The sequence below is a fragment of the Pelophylax lessonae genome (assembly GCF_965119305.1).
Source record: "Pelophylax lessonae genome assembly, chromosome: 7".
NCBI classification, from domain to species: Eukaryota; Metazoa; Chordata; class Amphibia; order Anura; family Ranidae; genus Pelophylax; species Pelophylax lessonae.
In genome coordinates, this window is record NC_138774.1 from 213,732,861 (window position 1) to 213,752,018 (window position 19,158).

General features: G+C 45.9%; 1 protein-coding gene across 4 annotated transcripts in view; it reads right to left on the reverse strand.

Moving 5' to 3' along the window:
- Window positions 1-19,158, reverse strand: part of TRAF2 (TNF receptor associated factor 2) — a 108,851-nt gene that overhangs the window by 57,176 nt on the left and 32,517 nt on the right. For all 4 annotated transcript variants that reach the window (XM_082264411.1, XM_082264413.1, XM_082264412.1 and 1 more), the window contains 2 exons: window positions 12,086-12,300; window positions 2,032-2,110 (listed from right to left, as the gene is read on the reverse strand). In XM_082264411.1, coding sequence (XP_082120537.1) covers window positions 2,032-2,110; window positions 12,086-12,288 — 282 coding nt within the window. In that variant the 5' untranslated portion in view covers window positions 12,289-12,300. The remainder of the gene's footprint in view (window positions 1-2,031; window positions 2,111-12,085; window positions 12,301-19,158) is intronic.

Consider the following 19,158-nt stretch of genomic DNA (forward strand, 5'->3'; position numbering starts at 1 on the left):
ACCAACGGCGACTGATGGGTATTTTGTATTTCTTCCATTTGCAAATAATCGCTCCAAGAGTAGTCACCTTTTCACCAAGCTTCTTGCTGATGGTCTTGTAGCCCATTCAAGCCTTGTGCAGGTCTACAATCTTGTCCCTGACATCCTTGGACAGCTCTCTGGTCTGGTCCATGATGGCCGGTTTGAAAGAAAGAAAGATTCTGTGGAAAGGTGTCTTTTAGACACATAATAAGTTGTTGTTAGCACCTTCTTAAACCGATAGGACTAATCTGTGTACCACATGAGAATACACTGTAGCCAGTCAGTGGGAACCAAAATTACTTTTGGTGGGTAGGGGATCAAACACTTATTTTACTCACTGAACTGCAACTCAATTTATACTATTTGTATAATGTGTTTTTCTGGACTTTTGGTTGATATTCTGTCTCTATCATTTAAAATACATCTATGATAAAAATTATAGACCCTTCATTTCTTTGTAAGTGGGCAAACTTACAAAACCTGCAGGGGATCAAATAATTATTTCCCCACTGTATCTAATGCCTCAAAAATGGCTGCACGCTTTTTCTGAATAAACTATAAATAAGCTACTATTTGTAACAATGTAGAATGGTTGTCCAATTGCCTCTGGTGATCAGAAAGGATTTAAAGTGGAGTTCCGGGCACAAAAACGATTTTTTTTTTGTGCCCCTCCGCTAGGTAGAGCTCACCTGAAAAGGAATTGGATAGTTATTTTTTTTTTTTTTGTTTACTCACCTTTTTATTGAAGATCGTAAATACTCACCTCTGACTGCTTCCTCCCTCGGAGCCGCGGCTCACCCCGTCACTTCCTGCCTCGCGATGATTCCTGGGAGCTAAACGTCATAGCTCCCAGGAATCAATGCGACGGCACCGGCCCCGCTCGTCATTTCCGGGCGACGCCGCATTCCCCTGCTAAACAGCTTCTGGGCATGCCCAGAAGCTGTTTAGGAATGCGGCGCCGCGCTGGAAGTAACGAGAGGGGCCGGTGCAGTGCATTCTGGGACACGAAGACGCGGAAGAAGACAGAGAAGAGGACCGCGCCGGCTTCAGCTGCCCACAACAGAGATGGAAACGCTGTGGAAGAAATTTTCTAAGTAAGTATTTCTTCTAAAAGGTAAGTGCGAACCGGGACAGATCAGAGGCTAGCCATTGTGGAATGTGCTAGCCCTGACTGTCCTGGGGGTATGTTCAGCAAAAAATCATTTCTCTGCCCGAAATTCCACTTTAAATTCTCTGTGGGAGCAAAGTACAAATGATTTTGCCTTCCTCTAGATTGTGGATTGTTTTTTTATTTTTGTTTTTTTTTTTTTTGTTTTTAACAATGATGTAAATAGGAGAAACCATGAAAAAAAAATCTCTCTCCGACAGAGCCTCATGTCTTACTCAGTTCTTTTAGAGAGAAATAAAGGTTTTCATTTTTTTCAAACTCATACTTACCAAGGTAGATGCAGCATCGGTTTGATGCTGTATCCGTCCCCCACTGGTTCTAAGAGTGAGAACAGAGTGATCAAACACCAACGATGGCTCGGTTCTCAGGGCTCTGCGAACAGAGGGCTGGTGACTGTCACCGCTCTCTGCTCTCCCCCCCCCCCCCCAGCTCACTGGAGCGCTGAGTTGTGGAGGGGGCAGGAGCAGTCACAGCTCAGGCTCTCAGCAGCTTCCCGAGAGGCTGAGCCAGGTGCCAGTCCAGGGTTTTGGGGCGGATATTGACTTGATAGTCATGATCTTGCCTCAGCCTGGACCAGCTCTGTGACATCAGCCAACAGCGGGCTTCAGCCAGCTGTCTGCTGAAAATGGGTCACAGAAGAACAGCATGAACTGCACTCCTGTGATCCATAGAAGTACAGCCAAACAAGCTTTGGCTGTACTTTCCCTTTAAGCAGACATGAGGGTCAATGTCAAGGAGACAGGGTAAGAGTGGATATCTCCATGAAGGGTTGAAAGGCAGCAATAAAAACCTGACAATTTCTAACCTTTTCCCACACTATTAACCACAGGCCTGTCACTTACTGTGCTGCTTTCCAAAACTGAGATTCCTTCTTCAAAAATGCCTTCCTGAATGCAAGCGGCACACTTCTGAGGACCGGAGCTGAGAGAGAGACAGAATAGAAAGTGAACATGGCTTCTTTTCACTGCTATAGTGTGCCACAGAAAGCTGAATAGCCAGGGAAATAAATGTAATATCCTTCACTATTATGTCTGCTTCGCCTAAAGTAAATGTAAACTCTCTGACAAACAAATTTTTTCCCTTTTGGTCTATTAAAAATACTACTGAAAGTGTTGTGTTATATCTGTTTAATAAGGGTTAACAAAAATACTTTTAGATCCTGTCGGAAATGTTTTGAGCCAATAATTTCTTGTACTCTCACTGTGCTACACTCTTATCAGTTACACTGTTTCCAGCCATCTCTGAAGACTACAAACCCCCCTCCCTAGGCCCTCTGTTATGCATAAGGGGGAGTATTTTAGTCCTGTCCTATGGTGATGATGCTGTTCCTTGTAGTCATCCTGGGACAGAAAACTGGCAGAATCACCAGACAAAAACCAAAAGAAAAAAATACTAGTGCAGACTCCACATCTAAGGACTAGTAAACTGCATTATATTATCTTTTTGTTCTTAGGTTTAGATACTTTTTAAAATCACAGTCTACCTAAGGGCTCTTTCAGACGGCCGCTCTGCTGTTCTTGTCCGCTGCGGGATTCTTTTTTTTTCACGGAGCGGATGAGATTTGTGTCATCCGCTCCGTGTGCCCGCATATCATCCCATCCGTTTGCGGATGATATGCGGACATAATGTAGGTCTATGCGCATTGCGATTTTCCTTTCTTTCCGTTTTTTGAACGGGACAAAAATAGGGTTCTGTTCCGTTGCAAAAACGGAACAGAACTGAAAGGAAGAAAATCGGATGTCAGCGGATGGTATTCCGCTGACATCCGCAATGCCATGGACTTACATTATGTCCGCAAATCATCCGCAAAAAAATAGGATGATTCGCGGACATACGGAGCGCCCGTGTGAAAGGGCCCTAAAACTCATACGTCATTTACAGGTAGCAAAATCACCCATCTACTTAGGCTATTGACATGTTCCAGGGACTCTGGTGTCTAGGCCTATGCTAAAGCAACTATAAAATGATTTCAGACTGTATTTGCTTTTTTTTATTTTGGATTCATTAAAATAAAATTATTATTAAAACTTTCCAGTGTGAGGAATCCTGGAGAACTGTGATACTGGAACTTTCAAGAGTTGCAAGAAGCCAGGGATGATTAATTTCAATGTCGCCCATTAATCTGAGAAATATCATTTTTTGGGGCTGAAAAGTTTTATATTAGCAAATAAAGCTAAGATACAGATATAAAATGCAGACTTGACTGACAGTGTTGACATCCAGAAAACTTAACCCCCTTCATGACCAGGCCATTTTTTGCGATACGCCACTTTAACTGACAATTGCGCAGTAATGCAATGCTGTACCCCAAAAAAAAAAACCATGTCCCTTTTTGCTCACAAATAGAGCTTCTTTCTTTTGGTGGTATTTGAGCACCTCTGGATTTTGTATTTTTTACGTTACAAAAAGTATGACAAATAAAAACAATATATTTTTTTTTACTGTCTGCTATAAAACCTATAAAAAAAAAAAAAAGAATTTTTGACTTACCGTAAAATCCTTTTCTCTTAAGTTGATTGACGGACGCAGTCCTCTGATGCATATCAGTAGGGTTATACTGCCCCCTACAGGAGTAGGACACTAGGCAGAAAAGAAGTTCTGGCTACACCTATGGACAGTCCCAGGGGGTATACCCTCTCTCTTCCTGCATAGGATGTCAGTTTTGTATCAAAGCAGTGTCAGAGAAATAATACCAACCCAACTCAAAATAGAGGGGCGGGTACCACGTCCGTCAATGAACTTAAGGGAAAAGGATTTTACGGTAAGTCAAAAATCCATTTTTCTCTATCGTTCATTGACGGACGCAGTAGGGACGTCCCAAAGCAGTGCCATAAAATGAGGGGTGGGAACAGCAGAAAAAAACCAAGTCCCCAAGGCTAAACATAGCCAACCAGGCAACACAGAACAAGACGAGGCCCACCTGAAACAAACAGTAAACACCCGCAAGGAAGGCCAAAAAGCCTCCTAAACAGCAGCCTGCAAAACTTTGCGGCCAAAAGAGCCATCTGAAGATGCCAGCACATGCACCTTATAAAATTTTGTAAAGGTGTGAACAGAAGATCAGGAAGTCGCCTTGCAAACCTGAAGCACAGATGCCCAATGGCGAAAAGACCAGGAAGCCCTAAGCGCCCCAAGTAGAATGCACCTTAACAGAGAAAGGTGAAACCTGACCCTTAACTGAATACCCCTGCACAACTGTCTGTCCGATCCATCTGGGAATAGTCGCAGCAGACGCAGGCAGCCCTTTCTTTGGACCGTCCATGAGTACAAAGAGCGAATCTGACTTTTGAAAAGACTCAATAGTCGCCAAGTACACTCTGATTGCCCGAATCACATCCAGAGTATGCAGCGCAAATTCCTTAGGATGTTCTGACTTAGGACACAAAGAAGGTAACACGATGTCCTCAATGTGAAAACTGGAAACCACCTTCGGAAGGAAGGACGGATCCGGATGAAGTACTACTTTATCCCTGTGAACCACCAGGTAGGAAGAACAGGACAACGCCGCCAGTTCCGACACCCTGCACACAGAAGTGATGGCCACCAGGAAGGCCACTTTCTGGGATAAGGTAAGCAGGGGAATCACCGGAATACTTTCAAATGGAGGTTTCTGAAGAACTGACAGAACCAATTTAAGGTCCCAAGGTGACAACAGAGGTCGCATCGGAGGTACAGAGTGTCTCATCCTCTGGATGAAGTCACGCACCAGGGAATGGGTGGCCAATGGCCTCTGGAAGAAAACTGCCAAGGCCGAAACCTGACCCCTGTTAGTACCCAAAGCCACCTTTTGATCAACTCCCCATTGATGGAAAGCCAAGATCCGAGCCACCGAGTAAGAGGGAGACCCAAGAGACTCACACCACGCAATATACGACTGACGTACGATGATAAATTTTCCTAGAAGTCGCTTTCCTTTAAGCAGAATGGGAATCACTGAAGCAGACAATCCCCTGTCCTTCAGCACCTGGCTTTTAACAGCCAAGCTGTCAAAGCCAGGGACCATAAAGCAGGATGGAAGATTGGCCCTTGAGACAGTAAATCTTCCCTGAGAGGAAGTCTCCAAGGAGTGTCTGCGACTAACCTGACCAGGTCAGCGTACCAAGCTTGGCGAGGCCAGTCTGGAGCCACAAGAATGACTGGAATCCCTTCCACCTCGATACTGCAAAGAAGTCTTGGCAGCAAGTTGAGAGGAGGAAAGCATACATCAGCTGATACTGACCCCATGGGGCCACCAACGCGTCTGCCAGAGGGTCCCGCGAGCAGGCCACAAACCTCTGTACTTTTCTGTTGACCCGAGACGCCAGTAGATCTTCATCTGGAGTGCTCTAACCAAGGCACAACTGCTGGAACACCTCTGGATGGAGGGACCATTCCCCTGCATCCAAGGCCAGTCGACTGAGGTAATCCGCCTGCCAATTTTCCACTCCTGGAATGTGAACAGCAGAGAGAGCTGGAACAAAGTGTTCCGCCCAACGTAGGATGCCTGCCACTTTTGAATGCACACTGAACAACCCTGCAGGTACTCGGTCCAGTGGACTAGGTAAAGCCGGATCGCTCTCAGCTCCAGAACATTGATTGGTAACCTGGATTCTTCCAGGGACCAGACGCATTGAGCAGACAAACTGCAGAGGACTCAACCACCCCCCCGGACACCTTGCATTCAATGATATAGTCCAATATATAGGGAGGAAGGATTTTCCTTGCTTGAGCATCGGGGACCGAAGCCACCAGATCAGGGACTCTTTGGTCAACCGGCTCAGTTGGATCTGAATGTCCAGGGAATTTGGATTCTTGTTCCATTTGAGAAAAATTTCCTTCTGGAGGATCCTCGAGTGGAATTGAGCGAAGGGGACCACCTCGAAGGCTGACACCATCAGTCCCAGAACTCTCATACAGGTCCGAAGGGACGACCATTTGCTGGAAGGCAACAGCTGAACCGCAGTCTGGAGTTTTTCCAGAGGAAGAAACTCCCTGGCTGAGGACAAGTCCAAAGTAAGGTAGTCCATTCTCATGGAAGGGAGCAAGGACAACTTCTGAAGGTTCAGAATTCACCCAAATTCTTCCACAGTTCTCATGATGATTACCAAATATTTTTCCAGCACCGTAGGGGACTCCGCACGGAGAAGCAGATCGTCCAGGTAACCCAGGACCGATATACCCCGCTGCCGCAACAGCGCCAGGATCGGAGCCAACACATTTGTGAAGACCAGAGGAGCAGAGGCAAGACCAAAGGGCAACGCCACAAACTGATAGTGATCCTCTCCCACGGCAGAACGGAGAAATCGTTGGTGTCCTGCACAGATTGGGTTGTACAGGAAGGCATCTTTGATGTCTATGGAGGCCAGGAAATCCCCCTGATATATGGAGGCCACAACTAGGGCTGCACGATATTGGAAAAAAAGTACATTGCGATATTTTTTTTTCAACTATATATATTGCGATATTGAGAGGAAATCATGAAGTATTGCAGCAGCGCAGCCTTCTTCTGATTGTAATTGCAGATTGCACCGTACAGACAGGGCAGGCCAGGGTTAATGTTATTGTAGGGATTGACAGTGACAGTCAGTGTGGATTAGGCACAGTCGGGACTCAGTGGTGGCAGGAGGTAGAAGAACACAGCCTGACATAACATCCGTCCAGTCCCACATGTACTGACTCAACTCTTCACTTTGAACTGTTACAATACAAGCTTGTTTCCCATTCTTCAGTGTGCTGAGAGCCGCTGATTGGTTACAGGGAGAAGCTGAGCTCCTCACTCTAGGATCATATTACCATCAGCTGGAGAACTAGGCTTAGCTGCAGGCTCTGTTCTGCTACAACCACTGTGAGTCATCCCGACTTCTCCCTGCCTAATGCCTATGCCTTACATCGTATCTTCGCGATGTGAATATCGCACACGCCCACATCACGATAGTCGATATCACATCGACTATCGTTCAGCCCTAGCCACAACCATGCAAACCGATTCCATCTTGATCTTTTGAACTTGCACAAAGCAATTTAGGGCTTTCAGGTCCAGGATTGGTCGTACCTTGCCTTCTTTCCTGGGAACCATAAAAAGATTTGAATAAAAGCCCTGAAAACATTCCGCACACAGAACCGGAACTATTACCTCCTGTTGTACCAGGTCCTGAACTGCCCCAGAGAGCGCAAGCAAGCGATCCGGGGACAGTCGCACACTGGAAGGGAAAAACCTTACCGGAGGGACAGATCGAAACTCGATCTTGTAACCGGACAGTATGACCTCCTAAACCCATTGGTCTAGTATGCGGGATAGCCACAGGTCCCAGATACGGGTGAAGGTGCACCTTCAGGCCTAGGTGGTCTTGTCCGCAGGTCTGGAGAAAACAGACTTTTGCTTGTCAGACCAGGGTCGCTCGGATCCGCCTGAGGGAGCCTTGAAGGACTATGCCTTATCGACTGACCCTGAGGGACGAAAAAACTTCTTGTGTGCTGAAAAGGAGGGACCCAGTCTGCGACGAGGGTCCTTACCCTTGTTAGCCTGTGGAAGAAAGGTACTCTTCCCCCTGTGAGACCCTTAACCTCCCTGGCGGTACATACAAATATGTTTTATATTTTAGGCCTGTAATTCTTAGGAATAACCCATTTAAATCTGTCCAAACAAGAGTCTAGTAGACATCCCGGGTACGATAACAGTTTGAAACACAAAATCATAAATTATAATAACCTCCCTAGCGGTATTCCCGAGTGGATTACCCCACAATAAAACTCACATTCCCCTGTGATCCCCTGTGCATATACATTTTTGAAACTGCCGCAGGTTCCACCCCCCTGCGTCGCAAAGCTCACAGGGAAGGGAACCGGAACACAGGTGCCGACATCGGCCTAGCACACAGCGGGAGGACAGCTCGGGATCGCAGGGGAATGAGTTTTATTGTGGGGTAATCCTTAGTGTGGCTCGGGGTTACCGCTTTTGGTATTCTATATTAACCCCGAGCCACACTCAGGAATACCGGTAGGGAGGTTAATGATGTCATCCAGGGTAGCGCCAAACAGACAATCTCCTTGAAAAGACAGATCAGTCAAGGCCTGCTTTGAAATCTGATCCGCCGACCAGCACTTTAGCCAAAGTATACGCCAGAGGACCAAGGCCGAAACAGACAGTCGGCCCAATATGGGAGCAATGTCCAGCGCGGCATCACAAACAAATTGTAGCCCCTGCACCAGCTGGTCCAACAGCTCCTCAAAAGGCAAGAGGGAGACATTTTCCCTCCAAGTCACGGCTTAGTAACTTAGCCCATTCAGTCAATGTTTGTGTGACAAGGGCAACCGTAAACACCGGTCTCAGTGCAGACCCCACCAGGGAGTACATATTGCGGGCCACAGACCCTGCCTTCCTATCCTCCGGATCCTTAAAGGACAGGGAATCCTCCACTTGTAATCACTGTAGCTTTATTCAGCCTGGAGACTGGGGGGTCCACCGTGGCATTGTCCACTTCTTTATCAGGGACTCCTCAAAAGGGTAGCGTCTAGCAATCCGCTTAGGCACCCCAGGGGGAACGCTTTGGGCGGTCCCATTCTTTTTTGAGCATAGCATCAAAATACGTGGGAAAGGGAAAAACCTTTGCCGCTCTGGAGGGCTTGTGAGTGCCAAACATAACCTGCGCCTCAGTCGCATCCTCCATTTTGAGGGTCTCACGCACAGAAACCACTTGTGCCTCCACCAGCGCCTTATCTTGCGCGGCAGTGGAGGTAGAAATGTCATCCTCACTATCAGAGGACAGGGTGCGAGGTAGCGGACCCGGCAGGGAGACCCGCATCTGTGGTGGCTGAATCAGACTCAGAACCTGAGACATCAGATGAGGCAGGGGTAGGCGGAGGGCGTTTCTTAGCACCTCGCCCTTTAAAGGCCACCTCTACCCAGGACACAAACGCTTCCAGGACCGCCAAAATTGCATCTGTAGACAGCTGGGGTCTGGAGGGCCCTGCGGCCTCCCCCAGGGGGTCATGTGGGGACACAAGAGCTGTAGGGTCCATGCTGCACCTGGGGAACCCATCAGCAAAGGATGAAAAAAGTCCCACCGCGCTACAGCGCCCCCTGGTTAGGCAATCGCACTGGAGAACCCCAGCAGAGAGAGAGAGAGACCCCTAGACCCACTGTACCCAGATGCAGCAGGAGGCCCAGAACGTCTGCACAACATGTGTCAGCAGCAGCTTGATCCAAAAAAGGAAGGATCTGAGAAACAGCCTAGTGTATAGGGAGGGTCTCCACCCACAAAAAAAAATGCCTCCAGGAACTCCCATTCGGATTCCTATAGAGAACCACCGCAAAAATGTCTGTGCCGGGTGTATCAAAATGGCCACCGATTTCCTCAGCACATGAGGCTACAAGAAAATTGAGGCCCCGCGCGGCCTGCCGAGCATCCGAGAACCCTCGTGGGGACCCCCCAGACTCCAAAACTGGATCGATTGGCAGGTGAGCCCTGGAGGAACAGGGCAGGGACGAACCCCTCGATCTTTCGTCTGGCGCCATCGGCACCCCCCCACATCCCAGCCGGAGTGTGGTCCCAGACCCTGGGAGTAGGCCCAATAGCCCCCAGTGTGAGGAGTGGGGGAAATAGGGGGTGCGTGACAGGACAGAGGAGAACCCGGGAATGTGAGGGGCCCGCGTCCACCCCAAAATCCGCCAGGGGGAAGAGGGAGGGGGACATTTACTCACCATACCGGAACAGGCGGGAGCCATCTCCTGAGAGAACCCCTCTCCGCCAAAGTGGGGGGGGGGCTGTCAGCCAAATAGGAACGCTGTGACTCGGGCCTAGACCCAGCCGTATGCGACCTGGTGAGACATTTTACTCGCGGGGCCAGTCCCAGTTCAGTGGGACTATGTCAGGGCCGGCCCAGCGCAGAACTAAGGTCTGCGCGCGCTCGCTGGCCCGGGTTGACCACTGGATCTATACATCCAGCCCGTCGCCCAGATACGGCATAGTTGCTTGTAGATCTCACAGGAAAAAAATCAAGAGACAAAGCTAACAAAAAAAAATAAAAAATTATCTAGGGAAAAAAAAAAAAAAAAAAAACTTTGCCAGGACCAGAGATCCCGGCAAGGAAGTAAGTCCATATTCCTAACTAGGCAGATTAAAACTGACATCCTATGCAGTAAGAGAGAGGGTATACCCTCTTGGACTGCCCATAGGCGTAGCCAGACCTTTTTTTTTTTTTCTGCCTAGTGTCCTACTCCTGTAGGGAGCAGTATAACCCTACTGATATGAAGATCAGAGACTGCGTCCGTCAATGAACTATAGAGAAATCAAATTTCTTCATCAATTTAGGCCAATATGTATTCTGCTACAAATTTTTGGCAAAAAAAATCCTAATAAGCATATATTGAGCGGTTTGCACAAAAGTTACAGTGGCTGCAAACTGTGAATTTTTTTTTTTTTTTTTACTAGTTATGTGGCGGACATTCTGACACTTTTTGGGGACCAGTGACACTAATACAGTGATCAGTGCTAAAAAAAATATGCACGGTCACAGTACTAAATCAGTGTTAATTTCGTTGACTAAAACCGACTAAAACGTTTTTGTCGACTAAATTAACACAATTTTAGTCGACTAAAATACGACTAAAACTAAAACAATTCAGATGACTAAAATACGACTAAAACTAAAATGGCATTTTAGTCAAAAGACTAACTAAAACTAAAATCAAAATTTGCGGCCAAAATTAACACTGGTGCATGCTCAAAGCTTAATACCCTAAATAATAACATATTCGATTTTTAACTCCAGGACCAGCAGTAGTATATAATGAGTTTGGAAATTGTAGAGAAATGCTTAAATAATGCATTACAAATTACAATTGAACTACACCCATTCGATTATAGATGACTAAAATTAGTTTTAGTCGACTAAAATGTAGGACGTTTTAGTCGACTAAATACGACTAAAACTAAAACACTTGCAGAAGACTAAAATGGGACTAAAACTAAAATGCCGTTTTAGTCCTAAGACTAAAACTAAATTGAAATTTGCTGCCAAAATTAACACTGGTACTAATGACAATGGCTGGGAAGGAGTTAACTGTGTGCCTAGCCAGTGTTAATGTGTACTGTGGGAAATGCTTTGCAGGGACACATTCTATCCCTTCCCTTCTGTTGGAACAAACTATGTAAACCAGGCAGATCGCCGTTTTACCTCTCTACCAAACGATTGGCGGGTGCTGGTAGACATCGGGTACTATGCACCCGCTGATTGGCTTCTGCTGTGTGTAATCACAGCAGAAGCCCGCCCCCAAACCAGAAGTGTCAGATTACGTATATGTACACATGATCTGGTGCACGGATGCCACCCTGTAGCAGTAAAATTGCAATAGGGTGGGCCTAAAGTGGTTAAAGTAAACCTATACTTTGCGTATGCAGGTGAAAACAGGTTCAGTTTTATGCCTCCCTTACCAGCGGCAAAAAACATATTCCTATTGCTAACCCACAACTTTAATCAGCCATTATCAGAGAAAAGAAGTCCGTGCAAGCTCAGACTTTCTCTGACTTGAGCTTACACAGGGCTAAGGACTGTTTCCCCACCCCTATGAGGCACAGATGGGCCAATCACCAGCACTATCACATGTAGTGTGTTAAATGGGTGAGTACCAGGTATATTCACTCCTTGTAGCTGAAGAGGCTTGTCAAAGAAGTGAAGGTAAGTTTTGTGCTGTTTGAACAAGGAACAGGCTTGGTTTAAGAAAATACATTTTGTATACAATACTGATTATCTAACTCTCTGGCAAACTTTTAGTTTAACCTCTTCGGATTAATCAAGAGATGAATTCTGATGCCAAATGATGACTGCACGTTGCTCCTCTGCGCAACTGGATATGTAGATGACACCACAAACAACCCCCCCCCCCACACCATTTAGATAATATGTCCTGATGCTTACCTCACTATCTTCCTCAGGCAATGCGAGCAGTAGCGGTGTCCACACTGGGCCTGGAATGGCCTCCTAAGGATATTCTTGCACTCTGAACACAGGTATTTCCCTTCAAGCTTGGTCCCAAGGATCTCCTTCTTGAAGCCAGGCTGGTTGAGTTCTAGAGAACCCGGTGGAGAATGAACGGAGGCTGGCTGGGCTGCAACAGCCATGTGAACAAAGCACTGGAAAAAGAAAAAAAAAATGGAAGTTAGTCATTGAACAGACACTATCTGCTCACACCCGCCTGTTTCCCGAAAGACTGATAATTTAGTAAAATTAGAACATATCAGATGATTTTACAGATTGTTTGGCTCTAGAATTCCTCCAGAAATCTGCTTAAATATCTGTGCCAAGTACCTAGGTCTGCACACTTGCTGTGTCTGTTATGAAAGGTCCCCCACACTATGTCGGAGTGCATTTATTTTATATTCAGGAGAATGTAACAGGTGTTCCTGGAGGACACAAAAACATGTATGGGAACATCCAAAATTCCAAAGTGGACAGAACTACTACAAGTCCCAGCACAACCAGCCACTGTTATAGCAGAGAGGGAGAGCCGCAAGGCACCCACAGGGACTCACTACCACTGTCAAGCACAGAGAAGAAAGCCAGAGGCTGCACACCATGCGGCGACCCGAGAGAAAGAGGAAGTCCAGGAGCCAGCACTAGAAGTTAAGAGGAGCTCCTACCGTCCATAAGGCTCCAAAAACATGGCCGCCGCTATCTGACAATGTGAAACCAGAAGAAAATGGCCTACACAAAAAATGGACTACACAAACATGGCCGCAGAAGACCGCTATCCACAACAAAATGGCAGCTCTACATGGCTCCCACGACCCACTAGGGACCCTAAGGGACACTAATAGTAAGGGGGGTGGGCTGGCAAAAACCCCCACCAAGACAACACCCCCTCAAAACCGCACGGTTGGCTGCTGGCAGAACCCCCCCCATTGCCCTCTAGACACCCCCAAATGCAGACTTGAACAGGTATAGCCACCCGATGAGGGGGGGGATGAGGGGGAGGGGGGGATGAGGGGGTGAGAGGGGGGAGCTAGGTGTGGGTAGGATGGGGGGTGGGCAACAGGGGACCCGGACTTACGGGGGGGGGTACGCTGTATGGGAAGGAGGGGAACCCGGGGGACCAACCATCCCAGGGAGGGGGGCCACGTCCACCCCAAAAGGCCAGGGAAAAAAGGGGGGACACTACTTACCACACCTATATACAAGACTTTAGTAATGAGAACGGTATTATTGGTAGTAATCAGCATGGTTTCATGAAAAATCGTTCTTGCCAGACCAATCCATTAACCTTCTACGATGAAGTGAGCTGCCACCTAGATAAAGGAAAGCCTGTGGATGTGGTGTATCTGGACTTTGCAAAGGCATTTAACACCGTTCGCCACAAACACTTACTGTACAAACTAAGGTGCATAGGTATGGACCATAGGGTACCTGGATAGAGAACTGGCTCCAGGGGAAAGTCCAGAGGGTGGTGATTAATGGGGAGTACTCGGATTGGGCGGGTGTGGAAAGTGGGGTCCCCCAAGGTTCTGTCCTGGGACCAATCCTGTTTAATTTATTCATATATGATCTAGAGGAGGGGATATCTAGCACAATCTCGTTATTTGAGGATGATATTAAACTAAGCATGCCAATATCTTCTATGCAGGATGTGGAAACCTTACAAGCGGACCTGAACAAAATAATGGGATGGGCAGCTACATGGCAGATGAGGTTTAGTGCCGATGCCCATTTGTGCGATCACAGAGATCCCATGTAATTCAGAGCGCACTGCTCCTAAAATTACATGCGACCTCTGTGCGGTGCAAATTCAGCCATACAAACTATGTAAGGCTAAATTCACACCACAATCGCACTGAAACATGCACAGGACCCTTTTTTTGGTCCGCAGCAGAATTGGATCGCATGGTGCGACCCGATTCTGTGCGAACTTTCAAATCGCACTGCGATATGCGATCTGATCTGGGGGCGTCGTTAACTTTTGAATGACACCCCCAGCCTATCGCATATGGCAGTGTGAACTGCCAGGGGTGCAGATGCGATGCGGGAACCCCGCTGTATATTCGCAGCGTTCCCGCATTACACAAATGTGAACCGGCACTAAATGTTTGAAAAATGTAAAGTAATGCACTTGGGTGCCAGAAACCAGAAAGCAAGCTACTCACTAGGGGGGGGGGGGCTCTGGGTGAGTCTAGGATGGAAAAGGACCTGGGGGTACTGGTAGACAATAGGCTTGGCAGTGGCATGCAATGCCAAGCCGCCGCAAGCAAAGCCAACAGAATACTGGGTTGTATAAAAAAGGGGATTCACTCCAGAAATAAAGAGATTATTCTCCCGCTCTACAAGACTCTGGTCCGGCCACATCTGGAGTATGCTGTCCAGTTCTGGGCACCGGTCCTCAGGAAGGATGTGCTGGAACTGGAGAAAGTCCAGAGAAGGGCAACAAAAATAATTAGGGGAATGGAGAACATCAGCTATGAGGAAAGACTACAATCACTGAACTTATTCTCTCTGGAGAAGAGACGATTGAGGGGGGATATGATATCAATGTACAAATACTGTACTGGTGAGAACCCTAGCATAAGGAACAAACTTTTCAGAGAAAAGGAATACAATAAGACACGTGGCCACTCACTAAAACTAGAGGAAAACCGGTTTAACCTTAAAATATGTAAAGGGTTCTTTACTGTCAGAGCAGTAAGGATGTGGAATTCTCTTCCACAAACAGTATCAGCAGGGAGCATTGATAGTTTCAAAAAACTATTAGATGGGCACCTTAAAGACCACAACATACAGGGGTATACAATGTACGGTTAAGACAGCAAACACACACACACACACACACATCATAGGGTGAACTGGATGGACAGATGTCTTTTTTCAACCTCACAAACTATGTAACTACTATATGTAATGTATTTTAATACAAAAATATCTTAAGATAGATTTTTACTCCAAAAGCATTTTGTTAAAATAAATTTGATAAAAATAAAAAAAAAATTAGATATATTTAAAAAAAAAAAAGAAAAATCATCAATTGTTATCCAACCAGGTAACCTCACTGAGGTCTGTTCACTGAGAAGCGCAGGCTATGTAATTTAATCTCATCAGTTAAGAGTCAACCACCAAAATTGCTCATTTTTTTCCCCACAAATCTGCATAAAAAATGGACTTTAAAGATGAACATTACAATAATGTATGTGCTAAGTAAAATGAAACTATAATTTCCCCTTGAATGACTAAAAACCTAAAACAGAAGGTGATCACCTACACAGAAAAATGCAAGGTAAAAACGTCTGACATGAAAAAAAAAAAAAAAAAGTTACCTCCTGACAACCAGTTTGACTTGCTACTACTGCATTTTACATTCAGCGGCTGTATTTATACATGTGCAAATGCTGAGTCACAAGACTCAGCTAAATGTCATAAGACAAACACTCATGTAACCAATCACAGGACTGGAAATCATCAGAGTGAGTCAGAATTGGAAAAAAAAATAAAAAGGGGGGGGGGGGGGATAAAAGCACAAGATTGGTATAAATATTAACATTAACCACTTTACCACTAGAGGATTTTGCTGTCTTACGTCTGGGCCACTTTTTGCGATTCGGCGCTGTGCGACTTTAACTGACAATTGCGCGGTCATGCGACGCCGTACCCAAACAAAATTTACGTCCTTTTTTTCCCACAAACAGAGCTTTCTTTTGGTGGTATTTGATCACCTGTGCGATTTTTACTTTTTGCGCTATAAACAAAAAAAGAGCGTTTATTTTGAAAAAATAACAATATTTTTAACATTTTTTTATATGAAATTCCCCCCAAAAAAGATGTAAAAACCAATTTTTTTTTAAATTTTTGGCCAATTTGTTTTCTGCTACCCATGTTTGGTAAAAAAAAAAAAATCGCAATAAGCATATTTTGATTGGTTTGCGCAAAAGTTATTGCGTTTACTAACAAAGGGAAAGATTTGTGTCATTTTTGGTGGGTTTTTGTTTAACGAGTAATGGCGGCGATCTGCGATTTTGTTTGCGGGACTGCGACATTGCGGCGGACAGATCGGACCCTTGACTGACATTTTTGACACTTTTGGGGGTACCAGTGACATTACTGCAGTAATCAGTGCTATAAATATGCACTGTTACTGTAAAAATGACACTGGCAGGGAAGGGGTTAATTTTATTGGAGAGGGAGGGGTTAATGTATGCCTGGTGCTTACTGACGTGTGGGGGGGGAGGTGACTGTGTGAGACAGGGACAGATCGGATGTCCAGCTATGCTGAACAGTCCGATCTGTCAGTCCCTGTCATTGAGGAGATCCGCCCGCTCTGTTTACACAGGCGGGCGGATCTCCAAACTGGATTCCCCGACGATCGGGGCAGAGCAGCGGCGATCGCCGCCGCTCCTCCCCTGGCCTGACTCCCGCTGTGAATGAAAACAGCGGGAGCGCGCCGCCTACAGGGGGAGGAGTCTGGCGACGTAGGTCTACGTCGTCAGACGGGATCGTGCCACTTTGCCGCAGTAGTACTCCGGTACATAGCGGTAAAGTGGTTAAATTGTCCTAGTCAAATGGGCACAAGAAACACAGAATAGCTAAGAGCTAAAATGCGATCAGGATAAATGAGATCTTCAGACAGACTATTTATAGTCAGATGTCTGGTTTTAAAAGGAAATCCCTTTGTTAACACTTCATATCTAAAACAAAATAAGAAAAAATAAATTAAAAAAACAAAAAGGAAATGCGAACAAAAGGCCAGGTTCACAAAAACGCGCTTGTTTACACACATTTTTCGCTGTGATCCCAGTAACTATTAGGTTGCGCGGCATGCAGGACTTTTACTGCATTTTCACAAAACGCAGCAAAAACGTGAAACCTAATAGAAGACACTGAGACCTCAACTAAAAACGTGTCCAAAACTAAGCACACAGTGAGAACCTGGCCTAAGACACTGCCTGCGGTGACCAATAAGGTGTCATCTTTGAATCTGTTAAAGAGGGAAAAAAAAAAAAAAACTGACTGGTCTATGCATGTCCATTCCCTTCATTTGTGTTTTGCCATTTTCTCTATCATTTTTCTTTTTTTTCTTAATAGAACCTCCACCCCTTTCTGCCTTTCTATGGCCATCGCTAAAGCAGGCGCATAGGCAGGGTGAAATTTAGCTTAAAAAACAGAACTTTATCTGTAAAGCCAAATGCGTTGCAAGTCTTTTTCACCTACTAGTGGATGGGAGAGTTAGTCGTGTTCGTTGTGCACCCCACAAATCTGGCCTTTATGGAAGAGTGGCGAGAAGAAAGCCATTGTTGAAAGAAATCCATAGGAAGTCCTGTTTGCAGTTTGCGAGAAGCCATGTGGGGGACACAGCAAACATGTGGAAGAAGGTGCTCTGATCAGATGAGAACAAAATTTACCTTCTTGGCCTAAAAGCAAAAACACTATGTATGGTGGAAAACACTGCACATCACCCTGAACACACCATCCCCACTGTGAAACATGGTGGTGGCAGCATCAGTTTGTGGGGACGCTTTTCTTCGGCAGGGACAGGGAAGCTGGTCAGAGTTGATGGGAAGATAAATGGAGCCAAATACAGGCCAATCTTAGAAGAAAACCTGTTAGAGTCTGCAAAAGACTTGACTGGGGCAGAGGTTCACCTTTCAGCAGGACAATGACCCTAAACATACAGCCAGAGCTACAATGGAATGGTTTAGATCAAAACATATTCATGTTAGAATGGCCCAGTCAAAGTCCAGACCTAAATCCAATTGAGAATCTGTGGCAAGACCTGAAAGTTGCTATTCACAGACGCTCTCCATCCAATCTGAGAGAGCCTAAAGGATTTTGCAAAGAAGACGAATGGGCAAAAGTCACTCTCTCTAGATGTGCAAAGCTGGTAGGGGACCCCCCAAAAAGACTTGCAGCTGTAATTGCAGCAAAAGGTGGTTCTTCAAAGTATTGACTCAGGGGGGGCTGAATAAAAATGCACGCCACACACTTCACATAGTTGTAAAAAATTTTAAAAACCATTTATCTTTTTCCTTCCACTTCAAAATTATGTTCCACTTTGTGTTGGTCTATCACATAAAATCCCAATAAAATACATTTAAATTTTTCATTCTAACTTCGAGGGAGGTATGAATAATTTTTCAAGGCACTGTATGTAGCAGTTTATGCCTATGGTTAAATGACAGCCGAGGGGGAGCTCTCCCACCCTGGGTGGACATCATATGATATCCTCCCACAACAGGGCCACGCTGCAAATGGATTTTGCAGCGGTGGACACAGCAGATGACAAATCATTGTATCAGGCCTCTGCTGGTACCATGTGATCTCTGTGGCCAATTACAGCAGATCACATGACAGTCATACACTTTACATTTCATTCATAGCCATTCATTGTGTACTATTGTGTAGATCTCTGTAATTGGTCACAGTGATCACTTGCTACAGACAGGGCCAATCACAGTGCATCTATACCATAGCTGTGGCTAGTCACAGCTTCACGTTAGTACACACTGGATGAATAAATGGCATTCATAAAAAATGAATGCTTCTAAAGCCTAGTACACACAGGCTGAATGTCAAGCTGCATCGGCTGCTGCAAGACAAACCGGCTGACATTCGGTCAGTGTGTACTGCAGCGAGTCTGACAGAAGCTCGCCGTTCAGCCGGCTTCTATCGAAGGAGCATGACTGAAAAAGATCTGCCAATCAGCCCCAGATTAGCACTCTTTGCCAACGGCTGGAAGGGCTTACCAGAGTGTTCTGGTGGGGGGGGGGGGGAGCCGTCCCCCACTCTGTCAGAACACAATAGCACAGCAGGGGGAGATTGCTGTACTAACATTGTATAGTCAGTACAGTGGCTCTTCCTAAACTGTCACTTTTTTTTTCCCTTCAGCCCACTGGGTTGAACGGAAAAAAAAAAAACTAGTAGTGGGTACCAAGCTTAACAGTAATCATCACTGTTAGAAGTAATCATACTTAAAAAAAAAAAAAAATCCTCATGCCTTTCCCACAGTAGTGTCACTA